Source organism: Salvia miltiorrhiza, chromosome 3 (assembly GCF_028751815.1).
Source record: "Salvia miltiorrhiza cultivar Shanhuang (shh) chromosome 3, IMPLAD_Smil_shh, whole genome shotgun sequence".
Taxonomy (NCBI): Eukaryota; Viridiplantae; Streptophyta; class Magnoliopsida; order Lamiales; family Lamiaceae; genus Salvia; species Salvia miltiorrhiza.
This window is the reverse complement of record NC_080389.1, coordinates 3,099,861-3,119,265: the sequence shown is the minus strand read 5'-3', so window position 1 is coordinate 3,119,265 and position 19,405 is coordinate 3,099,861. Positions and strand designations below refer to the sequence as shown.

Here is a 19,405-nt window from a genome sequence, read left to right as displayed (position 1 = left end):
GTCCTACGGGTGTAACACTTATTAATTAGTGTCTTATTTTACTCTAAAAAAAAATTAGTGTCCTATTTTTATAAGTCCGAAAGTTTTTGTCCTAATTTACAAATCAACCGTCGAACTCTTTTTTGTCATGCTTAAATAACTGCTCTCTTCCTGGTACAACATTGAGCTTGTTTCAATATGTTTCGGCGGATCCTGAGTTGTACTGCAGCATTTAAAAAAAAAAATCAAAATATCAATTAGATTCAAACAAAACAAATGGAATATGACAACTTTCCCAACTTGCAATTTTTTTTTTCAAAAATCCATATTTTATACCAACTTGACGACTTGGATGTTGCTTTCTAAGGTGAATACCAACCAAGTTGAGCATCATTAATCATAGTTTATTCTTGGATGCATGAATTAATACATGGAAATCAACATCACTCACCTACTCTACTCATATATTCTTATTTTTAAAGACTTGAATCAGCGCATAGTTAAATGACGCCAAGGACACATTGTTTGTGATAATAATTGAGGAGATATAGCCATTTTACACATTGTTTTTGCTGAACCTAAACTAAGATTCCATCAAATTCTTTCTCAGAAAAATATACAGTGTTTTTCCTTGGATCATGGCGGCATATGCAGCCTTGGTTTCTCTTATGCATATCATCGATACAATCGAGCATCACTATTCCCCTCCAATTTGTATCGACAAACAACAAGTTGAATCTCTCACTCAAATTCTTACCTTTTTGCAGGAATTTCTTGAAAGTTATAAGTCCCCTGTTGCCGACGGAGATGAAGCTGATCCGCTGGAGATGCGTATCGCAGATGCAGCTTATGCGGCTGAAGATGCTATCGAATCTCATATTGTGGACAAGCTTCAGCCGAGCAGATCCAAAGAAGCCAAAATCATCTGCTTCTTCAACTGCTTTGGAGATTCGAAAAATGACTCATCAAATCACGATGATGAACAAATCAACTTCTATCAAGATCTACAACAAGTGATAGAAGAAATGAATATGATTAAGAAAGAAGCCATGGAGATTGCAGCCGAAGCTCAGCTGCAGAGAAAGGTCTCCTCGACTCATGCTGGCTCCTTGACGTCCTCTTCCACTGCGAAGGAAAGCATGATGGTGGGATTTGATGACGTGCTAATTCAACTCTTGGATTCGCTCACTGGAGGGCAACGTAACCGCCAAATCATCCCAATCACGGGGATGGGCGGGATTGGTAAGACCACTCTTGCCCGACATATATTTGAGCATGCACTTGTTAAGGAGCATTTTGATATTTGTGCGTGGACTACAATTTCTCAAACTTATAATGATAGAGAAGCACTTACAGAAGTTCTTTACAAAGTGAGTGGAGATTTGAGTGACTTGAGTGAGAACGAATTGGGAGAAAAATTGTACAAGTATTTATGTGGTAGGAGGTATCTCATAATACTTGATGATATGTGGAGTGTAGAGGTGTGGGACAAGATGAGGTTCTTCTTTCCCGATTACAATGATGGGAGTCGAGTAATCGTAACAACTAGGCAATCAAACTTGGCTGCCGAGTTGACAGACTCTACCAGCATTGGTATGAGATTTTTAGATGATGTTTATAGCTGGAGTTTGTTCTCCAAAACTGTATTTGGGGATGAGGGTTTTCCTCTTCATCTTGAGGAAATCGGAAAGAAAATTGTGGGGAAGTGTAAGGGACTTCCTTTGTCGATTGTTGTGATTGGCGGTCTTTTGGCAAAGTCCGAACTTACACTGGAATATTGGGAGCACATAGAGGAAAACTTAAGCTCAATAGTGAATTCTGAGAATGATGAATATTGCTTGAGAGTACTGAAACTGAGTTATGACCATTTGCCTGCCTATCTGAAGCCTTGTTTTTTGTACATGGGGATGTTTGGGGAAGATGAGAAAATTAGGGTCGCAGAACTCATGAGGCTATGGGTTTCTGAAGCCTTTCTTAAACCAATAATCAATAAAAGCTCGAAAACAATTGCTAATGAGTATCTGAAGGAGCTAGTCGATAGAAACCTCATTCTAGTTCATGAGTTAGGGGCAGTTGGGAATATAAAGTACTGCAAAATGCATGACTTACTGAGAGATCTATCATTTCAAGAAGCTGAAAAGCAGAAGTTTTATTATGTCTTAAGACAACATTGTCCTCGAGGGAGAAATAGCCAATGCCGCATTGTTATTCCCGCAAGCACTTCACACAACACAGACAGGGATGCCTTGCAAACTATGTCACGTGCTCGTTCTTTCATATGTCTTGATGATAGAGTTCCTCAATTGCGAGATTTTAGATTTTTCAGGACATTGACTACATATAAGAGTTCCAGTGAGTATTCACATGTATATGTGTTTCAATCGGTGAACTTGAGGTACCTTTCAGCTGTATTTAGTGACGAGTTCCCAATCCCTTCTTCAATTAGTCTGCTCTGGAATCTACACACACTAATTGTTTCCTGTTGGGGTGAACCTACTGCACCACTAGAAATTTGGAAAATGCATCAGCTTAAGCACGTCAAGTTCCCAAATGAAAATATGTATCTCCCAGATCCTCCGAGCAGCCATAGTGATGTTATCATGGAGAATCTAGAGACACTCAAAGGAGTGATTAATTTCAACTTGAATGAAGAAGTGGTTAAGAGAATTCCCAATATCAAGAAATTGTATATAAGATACAAGGATAAAGTAATGGAGAGAGTGAAGTGCCTCAGCTATCTTCAATGTCTAAGTAAGCTGGAAAGCTTGACGTGCATTATTGGACATGGAAGTGATGATGAGTATCTGCAGAGTATTAGCTTCCCGCACTCACTCAAGAAGCTGTTTCTTCAATGCGGAAAGTTCCATTTGGAGGAAATTCTGGAAAAGATAGCTTCATTACCACTTCTTGAGAAGCTCAAACTGAGTTATGGGCAGTTTGCAACACACAGTTGGGAAATAGTTGAAGGCCAATTCCCCAGCCTCAAATACTTGAGATTGTGGGATTGTGAGGATATGGAATGTTGGACGTTAGAGGGCTCATGCTTGCCACGCCTTGAGAAACTTCATCTCTGGTGCATGGGGTCGTTGGAGGAGTTCCCTGCAGAAATTGGAGAAATACCAACACTCACATCAATTGAATTGTTGTATTGCAGTGAATCAGCGGTTGTGTCTTTGAAAAAGATAGTAGAGGAACAAGAGGAATTACAAGGAGAGCCATCCATTCATGTTCTAGTTAAGTCATTATACGTCAGCCAAGAACTGCAGAGCTTTGCAACTCCCAACTTTCGTGTAGTCATTGGATTATCTAGAAGTTAATTTGCAATTATCTAGAAGAGTGTGTGCATGACCTTCCAGATGCTAAGCCAAGGAGTTGAAGTGTTTTGGAATATGTAGAGATGCTCTGTTTTCATTAATGTTATTTAATCATGTTTAGCCTATATATACTCCTAATGTAAGGCTTCTATGTGTACAGAAAAATTATCAATAAAATATATTCGCTTTAGCCTCCATATCTTTTCTCCCTATTATCAATAGAAACCCAACATATTTGCGCATATTCCCAACAAGGAGTTCCAATCTTTGTTGGACAAGACTACAAGCAATGGAGTGTTCTAATGCAAACACTATATCTATCCCATGACCTTTGGGACATCGTCGAAGACGGATTCACGTCACAGACTTCGGAGCAGATAGATGTAATAACAAATCAACAGAAAAAGAAGTATAAAGTGAACAAAAACATCAAAAGATGCATGGCATATTTTGAAGAATCAATTCGGAGGCTACGAAAAAGTTGTTTCTATCAAATTACAAAATCTATGGCGTGATTTTGATAGTTTGATTATGAAAGATAATGAGAATGTGCAAGATTTTTTTCTAGAGTCTCTATAGTCATCAATCAAATTAGAGGCTATGGTGACACTCTAGAAGAAAGGAAGATTGTCGAAAAGGTGTTGCGTTGCTTACCGGCAAAGTTCGAACATATTGTTGCTGCCATCGAGGAATCAAAAGATCTGTCAAAAATAACATTTGACGAACTTATGGGATCGCTCGAAGCATACGAAAAGAGGATGAGCAGGTTCTCAAATCAAAGTTTGGAGCAAGCATTCCAAGGAAAAGTCAATGTTTCACATCCGGAAAATAAAAGGGAGAATAAATCTGAAAGAAAGAACTTCTCGAATCAACGATCAACAAGAGGAAGGGGTCGTGGTAAACCGCAGAATTTCCAAAATCAAGATCGAGGAAGGAAAGGTACGCCTAATCCATGTTCTTCAAATCAAAACATGGATTTATATTGCCGAATTTGCAGAAGAAACAACCACGACACAAATAATTGTCGATACAAGTGCAAAAGCTGCAGAAACGCAACTCACTCTCAGAGAGATTGCTGGTATCAAAATGATGGTGAAAAGAAGGAGGCCAAATTTGCTGAAAAAGATGAACCCGGTCAAGTATTCTAGTCGAGCTTTAATTCTCAACAATATAGGTTTTTTATAAACTAGCAGTGAGAACGTGCTATGCACGTTAAACACCTGTGTTTTTGTACTATGTAAATATAATTGATAGACATTATTATATAATTTTGAATATTTGTATTTTTTTATTAATTTGATTTTTACTATGTAAATAAAATTCATAGATATTTTTATATAGTTTTGAATATTTGTATGAATTCATTTGACTATAATTGTAATTTAAAAAAGGAATCAATGCAACAATTAATGAATAAATTTACATGCAATAAAGTAGTATTCATAATATACCTCTAAATAAAAATGGAAAAAATTCTACAATAAACATCCTAACTTATCTAAATACGGAGCAAGACGAATTTTAGATCTTCTCTTGTTTGATTTTGATGATTGGGGATGTCTTCTTCTTATTTTTGGTTTGCAACCGAATGTTGTTCAACGGCAAATCGTCGTCACTTGTAATCTCAATGTAGTCATCAAACTTTTTCTTGGCTACTCTTCTTTTTTTCTTTGGCGGTTTTGTGGGCTGCAACTCCATCGTAGTTTTTTTCTTTCTAGACGGGTTTATCTTTTTTGATTTCTCGGGTGAATGTTTTTTTTCTTCCTCTTGAGTGGGCTCTTCTTCAATATCATTGATGCTTTACATCGGTTGCGTCTTTTGGATTGCATTTGCTACAATATTGAGATTTCCCCGTTGATCAAATTTTATAGACTTGAGCATCATCATGAAGCGTATTTCTGTGTACACTTGTGTGCTTAATCCTCTATAGTATGTGGAGGCTGTTTCACCCTGTAAAAATGTTTAATTGTTATAATTATGTAATATCGAATTTTGTAATATGAATTATTTAAATTATAGTAAGTGTTTAAGTAAGAAATCTTAATTTACCTCTTTGATTGAAGAAAGATCGATATTCATCCACAGAGCATCCTACATATACCTCTGCCGCTTGATCGAACAGTGTAACACGAGCATTGCAGTCGCATTGTATAACATTTATTGTGATTCTGTATCTAGAAATATATGAAATGATAAGAATTATTATATGTTTGTTATTGTGTCATTAACTAATTTTAATTGGTAGTAGGTTTAAATTTGATAATTACCTGGGCGACGTCTCAAGAACTTCTTCATTGCATTTTTTGCATAGTGCACTCTCATCAATTTTGGAGAAAGATGTGTTGTAATTTTTACAAGAATCATATCATATTGTTGCTTTATTTTCAATTTTGTCAATAATTCCCGTAAAGCAATACGAAACACCCTAATATATGACAAAAAAATAATATATTATAGAAATAGTCGATTATGTACTTTTGAAATGCATCATTAATTTTTTTATATATCGTACCTCCAATAATAAATGTTGATTGTCTCTGAGATCTTTAAGAGTGACATCCTTTGTTTGTTTTATTTTTTGTGCCATTGCTAATTTAGCAATTGCTAATGCATCATCATCAACATCAGAACACATGTATATAATATTAAATGATATGATAGATTTTTTTTTTAAATATAGTATAATTTATTTATTTTTTGATACGTACGATTGTATCGGCTGAATCTCTTTGCATGTTGGTGTAATTTGTAAGACGGATCTCATTGTATTTTGCAAGATTATACCACCTATATACACATGAAATATATTATTAAGTATGTAGTATTTTTTTTAAGGGAAGTATGTAGTATTTTACAAGTAAGTATTATTTTAAGAAAATATATATAATATGTTTGTTACCAAATTTTCTTTTTGTTACGACATAGGGAATTTGCAACAGTTGGCTTCTGTGCAATTATTTGCTCAAGGTCATCTAGATGTCCTTATTCTTCATTGGAGATAATATCGCCTGCAGTTATGGTTCTTGCTAATGAAGTAGAAGTAGAAACCGAATTTGTGTTACGAACTAAAGATACTGGATCAATCTTTCTAATATTTTGATGCCAACCTGTTTCGCCCATTGGAAAAAGAAATGGATATTGCAATGGATCATAACATCCATAATAATGCTTTATTCTATGTCTATTTCCGGAATGAGCATGAAATTGAAGGATAATCTTTCAATCTTCGAAAGAATTTTGCATACGAGTTGATCTCTAAAATTTTCATGAGCATCTGTGCAACTGCTTCTGACAAAACTTGATTTTGCATTACGTTAATTATGTTCTCAACCTCACTTTGTGTGTCATGAAAGTATAGCTGAAAAAATGTTGGAGACGTATATTGTAGGATCAATCCAGGAAGATCATGATAAACCATGCTTTGTGCTCGAAAAGAATAAACTTCTCGTCTTGCAGATGCCAATTCTTTGTCCAATTTTACACCGAACGAAGTAAATGAGAATATACTATTATAAGCAAGAATATTCCTTCTGAAATTAATAGCTTCTTTTGACTGGGCTGTAAATAATTCATCCAACTCCGGAGGAACTTCAGAAAATGCAAGTTTTACTGTCACAACCCGACCTAAGCTAGTGAATAGTTAAGTCGGGAAAAAGTGTGACTGAAAACAAAATAAGAAAATAAAAAAAAGAAAATAGATCTCAATAAAAATCACTAACCTGCTTAAACAATAATTTACCAAAATATTTGGTAATCATAAACAATCTTTTCTAAAACTCAAAAGCAGACAACTCACAATACATAACGACAAGTTGTCTAAGTATCAAGTGACATAATTCTGTAAGCTATTAGTTTGAAATCTTTGCAACACATCAATAAAGTAAAACGCACTAAGCGTTGCAGCGGAATAGCTTAAGTGGATTACATGTATGAAGACATGGAATCCTGAGCCTAATTGGGTACTTATATATCAAAAGCTTTGCTCTGCTGACATCCATCTGCATCACAGCTTAACCTGCACATTTAGAAAACATATGCAGGGCTGAGTACTCAAAAGCACTCAATGGTCACATGCCGAAATAGCTTGAAAGCTTGCTCTTAGAGCTATATATTGAACTTGACATCTCAAGCATCACACAGGAGTTTTATATAAATAACCTATGCACGCCAAAACTGTAAAACTTATATATATATATATATATATATATATATATATATATATATCATAACATCATATACGTCTGCAGACATACTTCTTTGTACTCTACCATATCTGCAATGATAACTGTGTGCCGAGAAGGTGGCCACCTTCTACGGTCACTGACCGGCCGATACGCTAAACCGGCTCACGGTCCTAGACCGACCGATAGCTAAACCAGCTCACGGACCTAGACCGGCCGATACGCTAAACCGGCTCACGGTCCTAGGCCGGCCGATATGCTAAATCGGCTCACGGTCCCTTGTGTACACTAATCCTGTCTAACATCTGGATAGAACAGGATCCGAATTCGATTAACTTCTGGTGCCAGATAGGTGTCATACAAGCTCATAAATTCATTTGGCAAGTCAATAACTTTAATATAACTTCATTCATGTAAACATCATGAAATAATGTGCACTTCAGATTTTGAGTTTAGAAAGCCCACCTGATCGTGGTCTGACGACACTAGTAATTCTGAACTATTGCTTTACCCTTGCTTGTATCCGACCTTCAGTATAAAAACTGACTAATAAATAATGAGGAAAATGATATGGACCGATTTAAAAGGATTACTTATGTTGGTTTTAATAAAATAGTTCTATTGGAGCTTATGGAATGATGACTGGTTGCTACCTGGCGAACTTATCAATAAATACCAGCATATTATCTAAACCACAACCTAAACTACGATAATCGTAACTCCGGCGTTAATCGAAACTCCACTTACTCTAATTTAATAAATAGCTATTAACTGGAAATAATATAAATCTATTTTTCTCTTCTTTCAAGAATTTGAGTCTATAATAATCTAGTGTTTAATTTATGCATACTTACATAGAGTAATAGCATAAATTAATTATAATGATCCTACAAGTCCAGGCTATTTAATAAATCAAGTCAATTATTAGCTAATAGCTAATAATCCTTTATATATATTTATAGGCTTAAATTAAAATAACTTAGCTCACTTTAACAAAATTAAGGGTCCAACTAAATTAATAATAGCACAATAATTAAATTAAGACCAATTTTAAACCAAAGCCACCACTGCATTAACCAACTCAAGCCCAACAGTAATTTAATTTACAAAAGTCCATCAGCTCTTATTAGCCCAAGTAATTGTTTAAGCCCAACTGTAATTACCCATTATTCTTTAATAAATAAAATCTAATCTAAACAAATTAATCACCCTTTTCCTTTTCTTCTACGCAATGGTATCACTCTCTCCCTCTCTCTGCGTTCTCTCCTTTTTATCTCTACTGGCGCTCTCTCGCTCTTTCCTCCTCCGGCAGATGTCGCCGGTCCTCCCCGCCTCCGGCGCGGCGAGGCCGGCCCTCTCCTTCCCCCCATCCTTTTCTTTCTTCCCTACTTCCTTCCCAATTTCTAAAATCCCCAAATTATAGGGTTTGCTGCCTTCCTTTTTCCCTCTGAAATTCGCCCCTCCGGCGAGGCCCGCCACTGCCGCCGCCGTCTCTGTGGCACCACCGCCACCTCCGTCTCAGGTAAGCTTCTTTTCTCTCCCACTCGATTTCTCTCTCTTTCTGCTCCCCCTTCTCTATTGGCTCTTGGTCGCGACGGCCGATGCGAGCCGCGACGGCGCTCGCCGCCGTTTCTGCTCCTCCTTCTCTCCCTCCCTAACTTAGCCCCTATATCCTTCTCTGGTTCGTCTCTCTCTGTTTCTGTCTGTCTCTCGTTCATATTCCTCTCTCTCTCCCCGTTGGCAGCCACCGCGGACCGCCGTGGCGCGGGCAGCGCCGGCGGTCGCTGCCGCCAGTCACGCCTCCGCTGCAGTGGCTCGCGGCTGCTGTTGCCGTCCCTTCCCCTGTTCTAACTCTTCTTCTCCTTTTTCTCTATTTTTTCAGTTTTAATACGTTAAATTAAATAAATCTCTAACTATGTTCTATATCAGGAATTGATCGGCATCGTCGACTCCGGTGTGGCAGCTTCGTCTACTGCCCAAGATTCTACCTTTTCTTCCTTGCTTTTTATTTATCTGGTTTCTTGTTCAATTATTGAAAATTGGGATCGTTGATGATAAAGCATACTGCTTATGCTCAACTTGTATAACTATATCTATTTTGATTGTTCGTGGCTGTTGATTGTTGATCTATACTCAATGAATGGATTATTGAATAAAAGAAAGACTACCTTCTTTGCTGTGAACTGATGTGGTTTATTGCTGTGGATGATTTGTGTTTGGATGGGCGTCTGCTTTTGGTGTGTAGAATTTGCAGAATGAGAAAAGAAATGGAATTACAGTGGTTTCTCAGTCATATACTGGACTGAGTCGGTTAGCAAAGGAGCTGCATCAAAAGTTGAAGGCTACGTGTTGAATTGATACTTAAATCAAGATTAAAAATTCTAAACTAATCATATACATAAGTTGGGCTCGACTACTCCAGCCCAAAATAACTATTGGGCTTCCTACTCTTACACAACTTTTGGCCCATTGTTGGGCTTTTTGCATAAAATCCTATCAACCTTAAAATCATGAAATACTCGGGCTTCTATGATTTTAAAAATCTCGATACAATCTGCTCGTTAAATAACTAAGTTCAGGTTTTGCATAAAAATTGAGACTTCTCTTTCTTCTTTAAAATCATAGAAAACAATATTAATAATATATATACTGTAGTGAAAATGTTGGGTGTTACAAAATAAAATGAATAACGTTAGTTTTTGATCTTGTTCGATCCAAAACTTTATAACTTAAGGGATTTGCATGTATTCACTTGTGTACATAATATACAAATGATCCATTGCCAATACTAGTGAACTTATTACTTGAATTTCTCAAAATCGAATCCAACTTGTTCACCACAAAACAAAATGCAGATCCACCCTCTCCACCTTGTTAACCAAAAGTACAGAAAAAAACAAAAAAAACAACCTAACCTTTGAATTTCGCCACCCTTGTTCACCAAATAAGGTTCAGATTTGTACATATATATATATATAGGGGAAGGCTAAAATAAGAACGCTTCTTAAAATATAAATTAGGAACCATTTTCAGCCCTTAGATCATCAAGATCTACGGTTGATTCATCATCTTGTTGGATAAATTCATGGTCCTGAGTTCGAATCCCAAAGGTAGCAAAAAATTATTTTTCGCAATTCATACCTTTATACAGTTTATTCATGCGTGTTATACATAAAATTCATGCATTTTTGCTGGTTCGCAATTCTTAAAATAAGGGTGGTTTATTGAATAACCGCCCCCTATATATATATATATATATATATATATATATATAGGGGGCCGCTCCAATGAGACCCCCTAATTTTAGTGAGATCTAGAGCACGATCTGGTGCGTTTATTTTATCAATCCTATGACTGATATTGTATCTGGAGGGTGATTTTTTTTTCGCAGGGTTTGAATCCTGGAGGGAGCAGAATATTTTAAATTTTGTTATTCATCAGTATATACTGCATTGTTCATCAGTATATACGGCCCTGTTCATTAGTATATATATGTCTTATTCATTACGAATTTTTTAAATTTTATTTTTCATCAGTATATACATCTTGTTCATTAGATATACGTTTTGTTCATTAGTATTATATGTCTTATTCATTGTCCTAGTGTTTCACGAAAAATATGGGGTCTCACTGGAGCGCGCCCCTATATATATATATATATATATATATATATATATATATATATATGGTGTGGTTCTAGAGAGAACTACATTATTTGTGAGAACGGGAGAACCATCAAATCTAATGCATTCACTGTAAAAATTAATGCATTTGCTGTTAAAATTAATGCACTCAAAAAAATAAAAAAAATTGCTCCCTTCAGGATTCGAACCCAGGATCTGCATTCATCCAACAAGATGATGTATCCACCGTAGATCTTGATGATCGAATGGCTGAAAATGGTTCTCCGTTCTTTTTTTATTTATGGTTCTTTCCTGAACCTCTCCCTATATATATATATATATATATATAGGGAGAAGATCCATGAGTCTTGCATCACATGAGTCGGCTTACTAATTAAGGCTAGAGATGATTTTTTTTTTTTAAGGGAATTAATAAGGTGAAGGATAGAATTCCAAACAAATAAAAAGACTACGAAACAATTACCTAATGGACCAATCAAAATAATTATAAAATAAATAAAATATTAAAAAGAATAACTAAGCGACATGAACGACTAGTAAACTGTAGGCTCAACCCACATCTATCTATTATACTAAAGGAGAGTTGCATCTCTAAAAATTTCCCGCCAAAATTGCATGCAAACCCATGCAGACACTAACTCTTCACACGCATAAAGGAGATATGCATGCTCATTTGCTCTATTAATTAGTAATAATTACACTCACTAACTCTTCACAAGCATGCAGCCAACTATCACATTTCCCAAACAAAGTCATTATTTTAGATTATTACCTGTTTTAGCGTGCCAATATTAAAAGTGGTCTGTATCTGCAAAAGTATTCTTAAAGCCTATAATAGTTTATCTTGGGGATTACACTAATTACTCGTATTAAAGCCTGTAATGCAACTATGTCTTGGGCACCTAAACAAGCATTAAAAAAACATCAATATTTTTAATAGCATTAACAAACATCTAAAACTATGAACCATGCAAAAACTCTATTGTCACAAACAAGAACATCAGCCAATTTCTGCCCCCGTAAAAGTCAATTAGGCATTACCTAACGCATTGGATATTATTCCTATATTCATTTAATTTTAGCAAAGAAAGATAAAAGAACAATTTCAGCATATTACTCAAATCATGGTATAGTGTATAACCAATTTTTTTAAAAAAAATCTAATACTAATATCCATTTAAATATAGATGTATATGTATTTCTCGAAATTCACAATTTATATTAGATATTTATATTTATAATTATACGTATTGTTTTTTTTTTTTGGGCTGTAGATGATTTGATTCATCAGCCATTTAATTAAATTGTCGTGTATTAGTGTGTCGACAAGTCAACGTGGAGCACCTTTTAGATATATAACTAATGGTAATTTCTCATTACATTATATATATATATATATATATATATATATATATATATACACCCTATGCACTTAACTAAATTTGTTGAAATCTATATATCTATATCTATATCTATATATTACTCCCTCCGTCCCACTAAAGTTGGCTACATTTCCATTTTGGGCGTCCCACTAAAGTTGGCCACTTTCCTAAAATGGAAATATTTATCACATTCTATCTCCTACTTTATCACATTCTCTCTCCTACTTTATCACTTTATTACCTTCTCTCTCATACTTTATCACATCCTCTCTCCTACTTTATCACTTTATTACATTCTCTCTCTCACTTTATCACCTTCTATTTCTTACTTTATTACTTTTATACTTTATTAACTACACACTTAAAATACCAGTCTACAACTCCTTAATTCCCGTGCCGAAACGAATGTAGCCAACTTTAGTGGGACGGAGGGAGTATACTAAAGCAAAGTGGTGGGGAGGAATTTTTCCCGCCTAAAACTCTTTCTCCCATGCAATGATATTTTATTTCCTTTTCAAAAAAATAATACTCTCATTATTTACATTAAGTATTTTTATATTATTTTTTATAAAAGTTATGCTAAAATAAGTCAATAATTACATGTCTCTTCAACTTCTCTCCAATCAGAGCATCTCCAACCATGGGATGCATTGGAGATGCATCCCAAAAATAATTATTGGGGGGGTTTAATTTAGGGAAGGTGATTGAAGGAGATAGGAGAGTTGGTTTTACCACCTCTAACACGTAAGAGTGAGAGAGGAGATTAGTTTTGTTTTGTTTTCTTTTCTTCTCTTTTGTTTTTTTTTATTTCATCTTTTTAGTTTGTAATTTATATTCATTTTTTTCCTTCATTTTATTTCATTTTTTAATGTAATTTTTTATTTTATTTTTAGTGTTGCCAATTTAATTTATTTAATTTCTTAAATTTAAATTGACTTTTGTGTTTTATGTTTTTATTTTTAAAAAAATATTTATTATTTGCTATATATTTATAAAATAATAAATTTATATACTTTATAAACAATAAATATGAAATTTAAATTAAATGTGAATAAATATTAAGTGAGTTAAAAATTGATGAAATGTGGGTCTAGAATGACGTCAGCAAAAATCTGAATTAAGTAGCTATTGTTGAGGGTGAAAATAAAGAAAGAGAATATGGTGATGTGTCTTCGAAGATGTCAGCAAAAACCTGTAAATGAGGATGTTTTACTGGAGATGATCTTATACATTTCCAACAATCTTAACATCCCTTTAGTTTTCCTATGAAATTCCCAACATTAATTTTTCAGCCGATTCATTTTTCATGTTAATTTCATAAACATGATACACAACTATTGTTTAATGAAATAAATATAAAGTTCGTTGTATTAAGTACTATTAATTTACACGCTAATAAAATACATTTTCAATCATACTATTTATTGAACTTCTTTAGATTATGAATTTATATAAATGAGTAGAGTGGGAAGTGACCCATTCTTAAATGAGTGAGGAATACTACTACACTATATATGTATGCGGTGAACTTATATAAATTAATTTATATATAGTTATAACTTTGAATTGTTTTGTATTTTAATTTAATTTGCAAACCATGGATAACTTAAATAATTTGATTGGTTTAATTTCATATTATGTTAGGTGCCCTAATGCTTGAATTATTTAAAATTTTGAATTAACTACATTTGCGTAGATTTACATTTTAAAATGGACCCAAGTTCATGGAGCAAACAATCATATATAATAACATAATTGCAAGTATTTATTTATCTTTAATTTAAACCTTTAAAAAAAATATCTCAAATAGCACAATCTGTATTAATTATATAAATAATTATAAATTTTTATATTAAAGGAAAGACCTAATATCCGCGCAACGCGCGTGGGCAATACTAGTATATCTTATCTTATCTTAGCTGTTTGGCAATAATGTGATTCTGAAAGGTAGAAGAAAAGCTGCACACATAATATTTCTGATACTAATTGAGGAGAGGAGATATACCCATTTTACACATTGGTTTTTGCTGAACCTAAACTCAGATTCTATCAAATTAACTCTTTCTCAGAAAAATATACATACACTGTTTTTCCTTCAATCATGGCAGCATATGCAGCCTTGGTTTCTGTTATGCATATCATCGATACAATCGAGCATCACCATTCCCCTCCAATTTCTATCCACAAACAACAAGTTGAATCTCTCACTCAAATTCTTACCTCTTTGCAGGAATTCCTTGAAGGTTATAAGTCCCCTGTTGCTGACGGAGATGAAGCTGATCCGCTGGAGATGCGTATTGTAGATGCAGCTCATGCGGTTGAAGATGTTATCGAATCACATATTGTGGACAAGCTTCAGCCGAGGAGATCCAAACGTATCGCAGATGCAGCTTATGCGGCTGAAGATGCTATCGAATCACATATTGTGGACAAGCTTCAGCCGAGGAGATCCAAACGTATCGCAAATGCAGCTTATGCAGCTGAAGATGCTATCGAATCACATATTGTGGACACGCTTCAGCCGAGGAGATCCAAACGTATCGCAAATGCAGCTTATGCGGCTGAAGATGCTATCGAATCTCATATTGTGGACAAGCTTCAGCTGAGAAGATCCAAAAAAGCCAAAATTGATACAGCTGAAGCTGATGAACAAATCAACTTCTATCAAGATCGTCTACAACAAGTGATAGAAGAAATGAATGTGATCAAGAAGGAAGCCATGGAAAATGAACTGGGTAGATCAATGAGTCCCAACGAAGTCAGTTTCATCAACTTCTATCAAGATCTACAACAAGTGATAGAAGAAATGAATCTCTAACTCAAATTTTTTACCTTCATACAGAAATTTTTCGAAGGCTGTGACACCTCTTCTGACTACAGCGATGAAGCAGATGCCGTTGGAAAGGAAGTCAGTTGCATCGACTTCTATGAAGATCTACAACGAGTGATAGATGAAATGAATGTGATTAAGAAGGAAGCCAAGAAGATTGCAGCCGAAGCTCAGCTGAGAAAGCTCTCCTTGACTCATGCTGGCTCCTTGACATCCTCTTCCAATGTGAAGGAAAGCATGATGGTGGGCTTTGATGACGTGCAACTTCAACTCTTGGATTGGCTCACTGGAGGGAACCGTAACCGCCAAATCATCCCAATCACAGGGATGGGCGGGATTGGTAAGACCACTCTTGCCCGACATATATTTGAGCATGCCCTTGTTAAGCAACATTTTGATATTCGTGCGTGGACTACAATTTCTCAAACTTATAATGTTAGAGAAACACTTAGACAAGTTCTTAAACAAGTGAGCCGAGATTCGAGGGATGACTTGAGTGACGAGAACGAGTTGGGAGAAAAATTGTACAAGTATTTATGGGGTAGGAGGTATATCATAATATTGGATGATATGTGGAGTGTAGAGGTGTGGTACAAGATGAGGTTTTTCTTTCCTAATTACAATGATGGGAGTCGAGTAATCGTAACGACTAGGCTCTCAAACTTGGCTACTGAGTTGACAAACTCTAACAGCATTGGTATGAGATTTTTAGATGATGTTTGTAGCTGGAGTTTGTTCTCCAAAACTGTATTTGGGGATGAGGTTTTTCCTCTTCAACTCGAAGAAATCGGAAAGAAGATCGTGGGGAAGTGTAAGGGACTTCCTTTGTCGATTGCTGTGATTGCGGGTCTTTTGGCAAAGTCCGAACTTACACTGGAATATTGGGAGGGCATAGAGAAAAACTTAAGCTCAATAGTGAATTCGGAAAATGATGAATATTGCTTGAGAGTATTGAAACTGAGCTATGACCATTTGCCTGCCTATCTGAAGCCTTGTTTTTTGTACATGGGGATGTTTGGGGAAGACGAGGAAATTAGAGTCTCAAAACTCATCAGGCTATGGGTTTGTGAAGGCTTTCTTAAACCAATAATCAATAAAAGCTCGAAAACAATTGCTAATGAGTATCTGAAGGAGCTAGTCAATAGAAACCTCATTCTAGTTCGTGGGTTAGGGGCAGTTGGGAATATAAAGTACTTGTTCGCTATTATTTTCACCACGCCGCAAGTATACGGGTAGTTGTAATATATGGAAGCAAGGTCGTATCCCACAAGGATTAGTAGTTCAATCTAGTGATTATCCTAATTCATTTTACTCGACTATTTAGACTAAACGATTGAGTGATTGGTTTGATTATCTAACTAAATACTTAACAAGTGCAAAGACAAATAAAAATCAAATAAGCAAAGTGGATAAATAAGATGATTAAGGCGATTTAGGGACTAGGCATCGATGATTAAGAAAAAGACTTCAATTATAACTCAATACTAATCTTGACGAACCTAATTATCTAGAGTGATCTCCCAACTGGTTTTAGCCCCCTCCCGGACGACTAAAACGGTAGATTACGGGTCATAGTTGCCGTCCCCGGTCAACTTCTAACCTATAACTCCCAAAAGCACACAAAGATCGACATACTCTCACCCAACTCTCAACCTCCCGGTTATCGAATTGATATGTTTCAAACACCTTATCTATTGCAATTATCCTCTCCCGATTCAAAGTGCAAATTAGAAATGCATAGAATATGGCCAACAATCCATACAAGAAATAAATCAAGGGTTTGAAAAGATAATGTGCAAATGAACAAACAAGATTTATATTGAGCATAAATAATCAATCCATTACAATAATCATCTAGCCTAATCCCCAAATCAAAGAGAAATTTAGCCTAACATGTTCAAACACAATAAATCAAAGTTAAAGGTGTACATAATGAAATAGAGAGTAAGAAATGACAAATCCTATTTATGAGCTTCTTCTTCCTTCTCTTCTCTTCAATGGTCTTCAATGGTAGATGGGTGTGTTAAAGGAGGCTAGGGTTTTTGTGTGTGGAGTGTTGGGGAAGATGAGTGATGGAGAAGAAGAATAATGAGAGAAAAAGGGGGAAAATGGGGTTTAAGGGCTGAAAAACGCGACTCCGCTCTTTTCCCGCGGTCATGGCCCGCGCCCGTGGTGCTCAAACGTGGGCAAAACTCAGGGAACCCGCGGTCCCGCCCCGCGGCCGCGGGTGGTGACCGTGGGGGGACCCGCGGTCCCAGACCGCGGCCGCGGGTGGTGACCGCGGGACATCCCTGGACTTGAGCACTTAGCCCGCGGTCCCACCCCGCGGCCGCGGGTGGTGACCGCGGGCGATACATTCCCCACGACGCGTGACCGCGGCCGCGGCCTCTGTGCGCGGCTGACTTTGTCGGCCCCGTTCTCCCTCGTCCGAGCTCCGATTCGGGCGCCGTTCACGCTCATGGATTCCTCTCGAGACGTACTTCAATCCTATGCTCTCACAATTCTCCAATCAACTCTTGATTTGCCCTGAAAATACTCAAAAACTATACCAAGCAATCAAAACTTCATAAATACTAAATATTCGGGCACAAACAAGCATTCACAAGCAAAACATGAAGGGAAATGACAACAAAACATGTGGAATTGAGGTACGAAAACCATGTTTGTCAGTACTGCAAAATGCATGATTTACTGAGAGATCTATGTTTGAAAGAAGCTGAAAAGCAGAGGTTTTATTATGTCTTAGGGCAACATTGTCCTCGAGGGATAAATAGCCAACACCGCATTCTTATTCCCAGAAGCACTTCACATACGACAGTCAAGGATGCCATGGAAACTAGGTCGTCACGTGCTCGTTCTTTCATATGTCATGCTGATACGGTTCCAGAATGGCTAGATTTCAGATTTTTGAGGACACTGAGTACATTTAAGTATTCTGGAGGGTATTTAGATGAAAATGTATTTCAAATGGTGAACTTGAGGTACCTTTGGGCTAGATTTCGTGAGGGGTTCCAAATCCCTTCTTCAATTAGTCTGCTCTGGAATTTACACACGCTAAATGTTTCAAATGTTTCTTGTAAACCTACTGTACCAGTAGAAATTTGGAAAATGCGTCAGCTTAAGCATGTCGAGTTCGAATATCCAGGAATGTATCTCTCAGATCCTCGGAGCGGGCATAGTGATGTTATGATGGAGAATCTAGAGACGCTCAAAGGAGTGATTGATTTCAACTTGAATGAAGAAATGGTTAAGAGAATTCCCAATATCAAGAAACTGGGTATAATATCCGATGATAAAGTAATGGTCAGAGTGAAGTGCCTCAACTATCTTCAATGTTTGAGTAAGCTGGAAAGCTTGACGTGCCTTTTTGGATATGTAGATACTGAGTATCTGCAGAGTATTAGCTTCCCGCACTCACTCAAGAAGCTGTTACTTCGATGCGGATACTTCTTCCATTGGGAGGAAATTCTGGAAAAGATAGGTTCATTACCACTTCTTGAGAAGCTCCAAGTGATGTATGGGCGGTTTGGAAGACGCAGTTGGGAAATAGTTGAAGGCCAATTCCCCAGCCTCAAATACTTGAGATTGTGGGGGTGTAAGGATATGGAATGTTGGACGTTAGAGGGCTCCTGCTTGCCACACCTTGAGCAACTTCATCTCTCGTGGATGTGGTCGTTGGAGGAGTTCCCTTCAGAAATTGGAGAAATACCAAACCTCAAATCAATTGAATTGTGGAATTGCAGTGAATCAATGGCTGTGTCTTTGAAAAAGATAGTAGAGGAACAAGAGGAATTACAAGGGGACCCACCCTTTCATGTTATAGTTAATTGATCCCAACTTTCGTGTAGTTTGATGTGATGAGGAATTCAATTGCATGTGGGAATACTAATTTGAGTGATTAATTTTCAATATCTCTCTCTTCCTTTTTCTAAGCGCCGGGTCATATATGCCTTTCTTTTTATTTTACTAATAAATTAATTAATTTTTCACAAATCTTTTCTATTCATCTTCTTACTAACCTAAATAACTGGACTTCAATCCTCAATTCTGTCATCCTAATTCTATATCTATTTAT

General features: G+C 36.3%; 2 protein-coding genes and 3 long non-coding RNA genes across 5 annotated transcripts; 3 read left to right on the top strand and 2 right to left on the bottom strand.

The window, feature by feature from the left end:
- Positions 1 to 617: 617 nt before the first annotated feature.
- LOC131015804 (putative late blight resistance protein homolog R1A-10) lies at positions 618 to 3,296 on the top strand. Its single transcript, XM_057944227.1, has one exon. The coding sequence runs from the start codon at positions 618 to 620 to the stop codon at positions 3,294 to 3,296; it is 2,679 nt and encodes an 892-aa protein (XP_057800210.1).
- Positions 3,297 to 5,086: 1,790 nt separating this feature from the next.
- LOC131017076 (uncharacterized) lies at positions 5,087 to 5,918 on the bottom strand. Its single transcript, XR_009099392.1, has 3 exons — positions 5,561 to 5,918; positions 5,343 to 5,461; positions 5,087 to 5,243 (listed from the first exon to the last, which is right to left on the bottom strand). It is a non-coding gene; the product is annotated as an uncharacterized LOC131017076 (long non-coding RNA).
- A 1,070-nt stretch (positions 5,919 to 6,988) lies between these two features.
- Positions 6,989 to 9,807, bottom strand: LOC131017109 (uncharacterized). The gene is made up of 2 exons (XR_009099427.1): positions 9,643 to 9,807; positions 6,989 to 7,308 (listed from the first exon to the last, which is right to left on the bottom strand). It is a non-coding gene; the product is annotated as an uncharacterized LOC131017109 (long non-coding RNA).
- Positions 8,416 to 9,657, top strand: LOC131017007 (uncharacterized). The gene is made up of 2 exons (XR_009099315.1): positions 8,416 to 8,996; positions 9,404 to 9,657. It is a non-coding gene; the product is annotated as an uncharacterized LOC131017007 (long non-coding RNA).
- A 4,627-nt stretch (positions 9,808 to 14,434) lies between the features above and the next one.
- On the top strand, positions 14,435 to 19,161 carry LOC131015803 (putative late blight resistance protein homolog R1B-16). The gene is made up of 3 exons (XM_057944226.1): positions 14,435 to 15,258; positions 15,343 to 16,520; positions 18,129 to 19,161. The coding sequence occupies exons 1-3, from the start codon at positions 14,602 to 14,604 to the stop codon at positions 19,159 to 19,161; spliced, it is 2,868 nt and encodes a 955-aa protein (XP_057800209.1). The 5' UTR covers positions 14,435 to 14,601.
- Positions 19,162 to 19,405: the final 244 nt, after the last annotated feature.

What these genes read in the sequence shown, in the direction of transcription:
- LOC131015803 (XM_057944226.1), top strand. Translation starts at nt 14,602, where the DNA reads ATGGCAGCATATGCAGCCTTGGTTTCTGTTATGCATATCATCGATACA. An exon ending in GATCAATGAGTCCCAACGAA is followed by an intron (nt 15,259 to 15,342) that starts GTCAGTTTCATC and finishes ACCTTCATACAG; the next exon opens with AAATTTTTCGAAGGCTGTGA. An exon ending in GGGGCAGTTGGGAATATAAA is followed by an intron (nt 16,521 to 18,128) that starts GTACTTGTTCGC and finishes TCTTATTCCCAG; the next exon opens with AAGCACTTCACATACGACAG.
- LOC131015804 (XM_057944227.1), top strand. Translation starts at nt 618, where the DNA reads ATGGCGGCATATGCAGCCTTGGTTTCTCTTATGCATATCATCGATACA.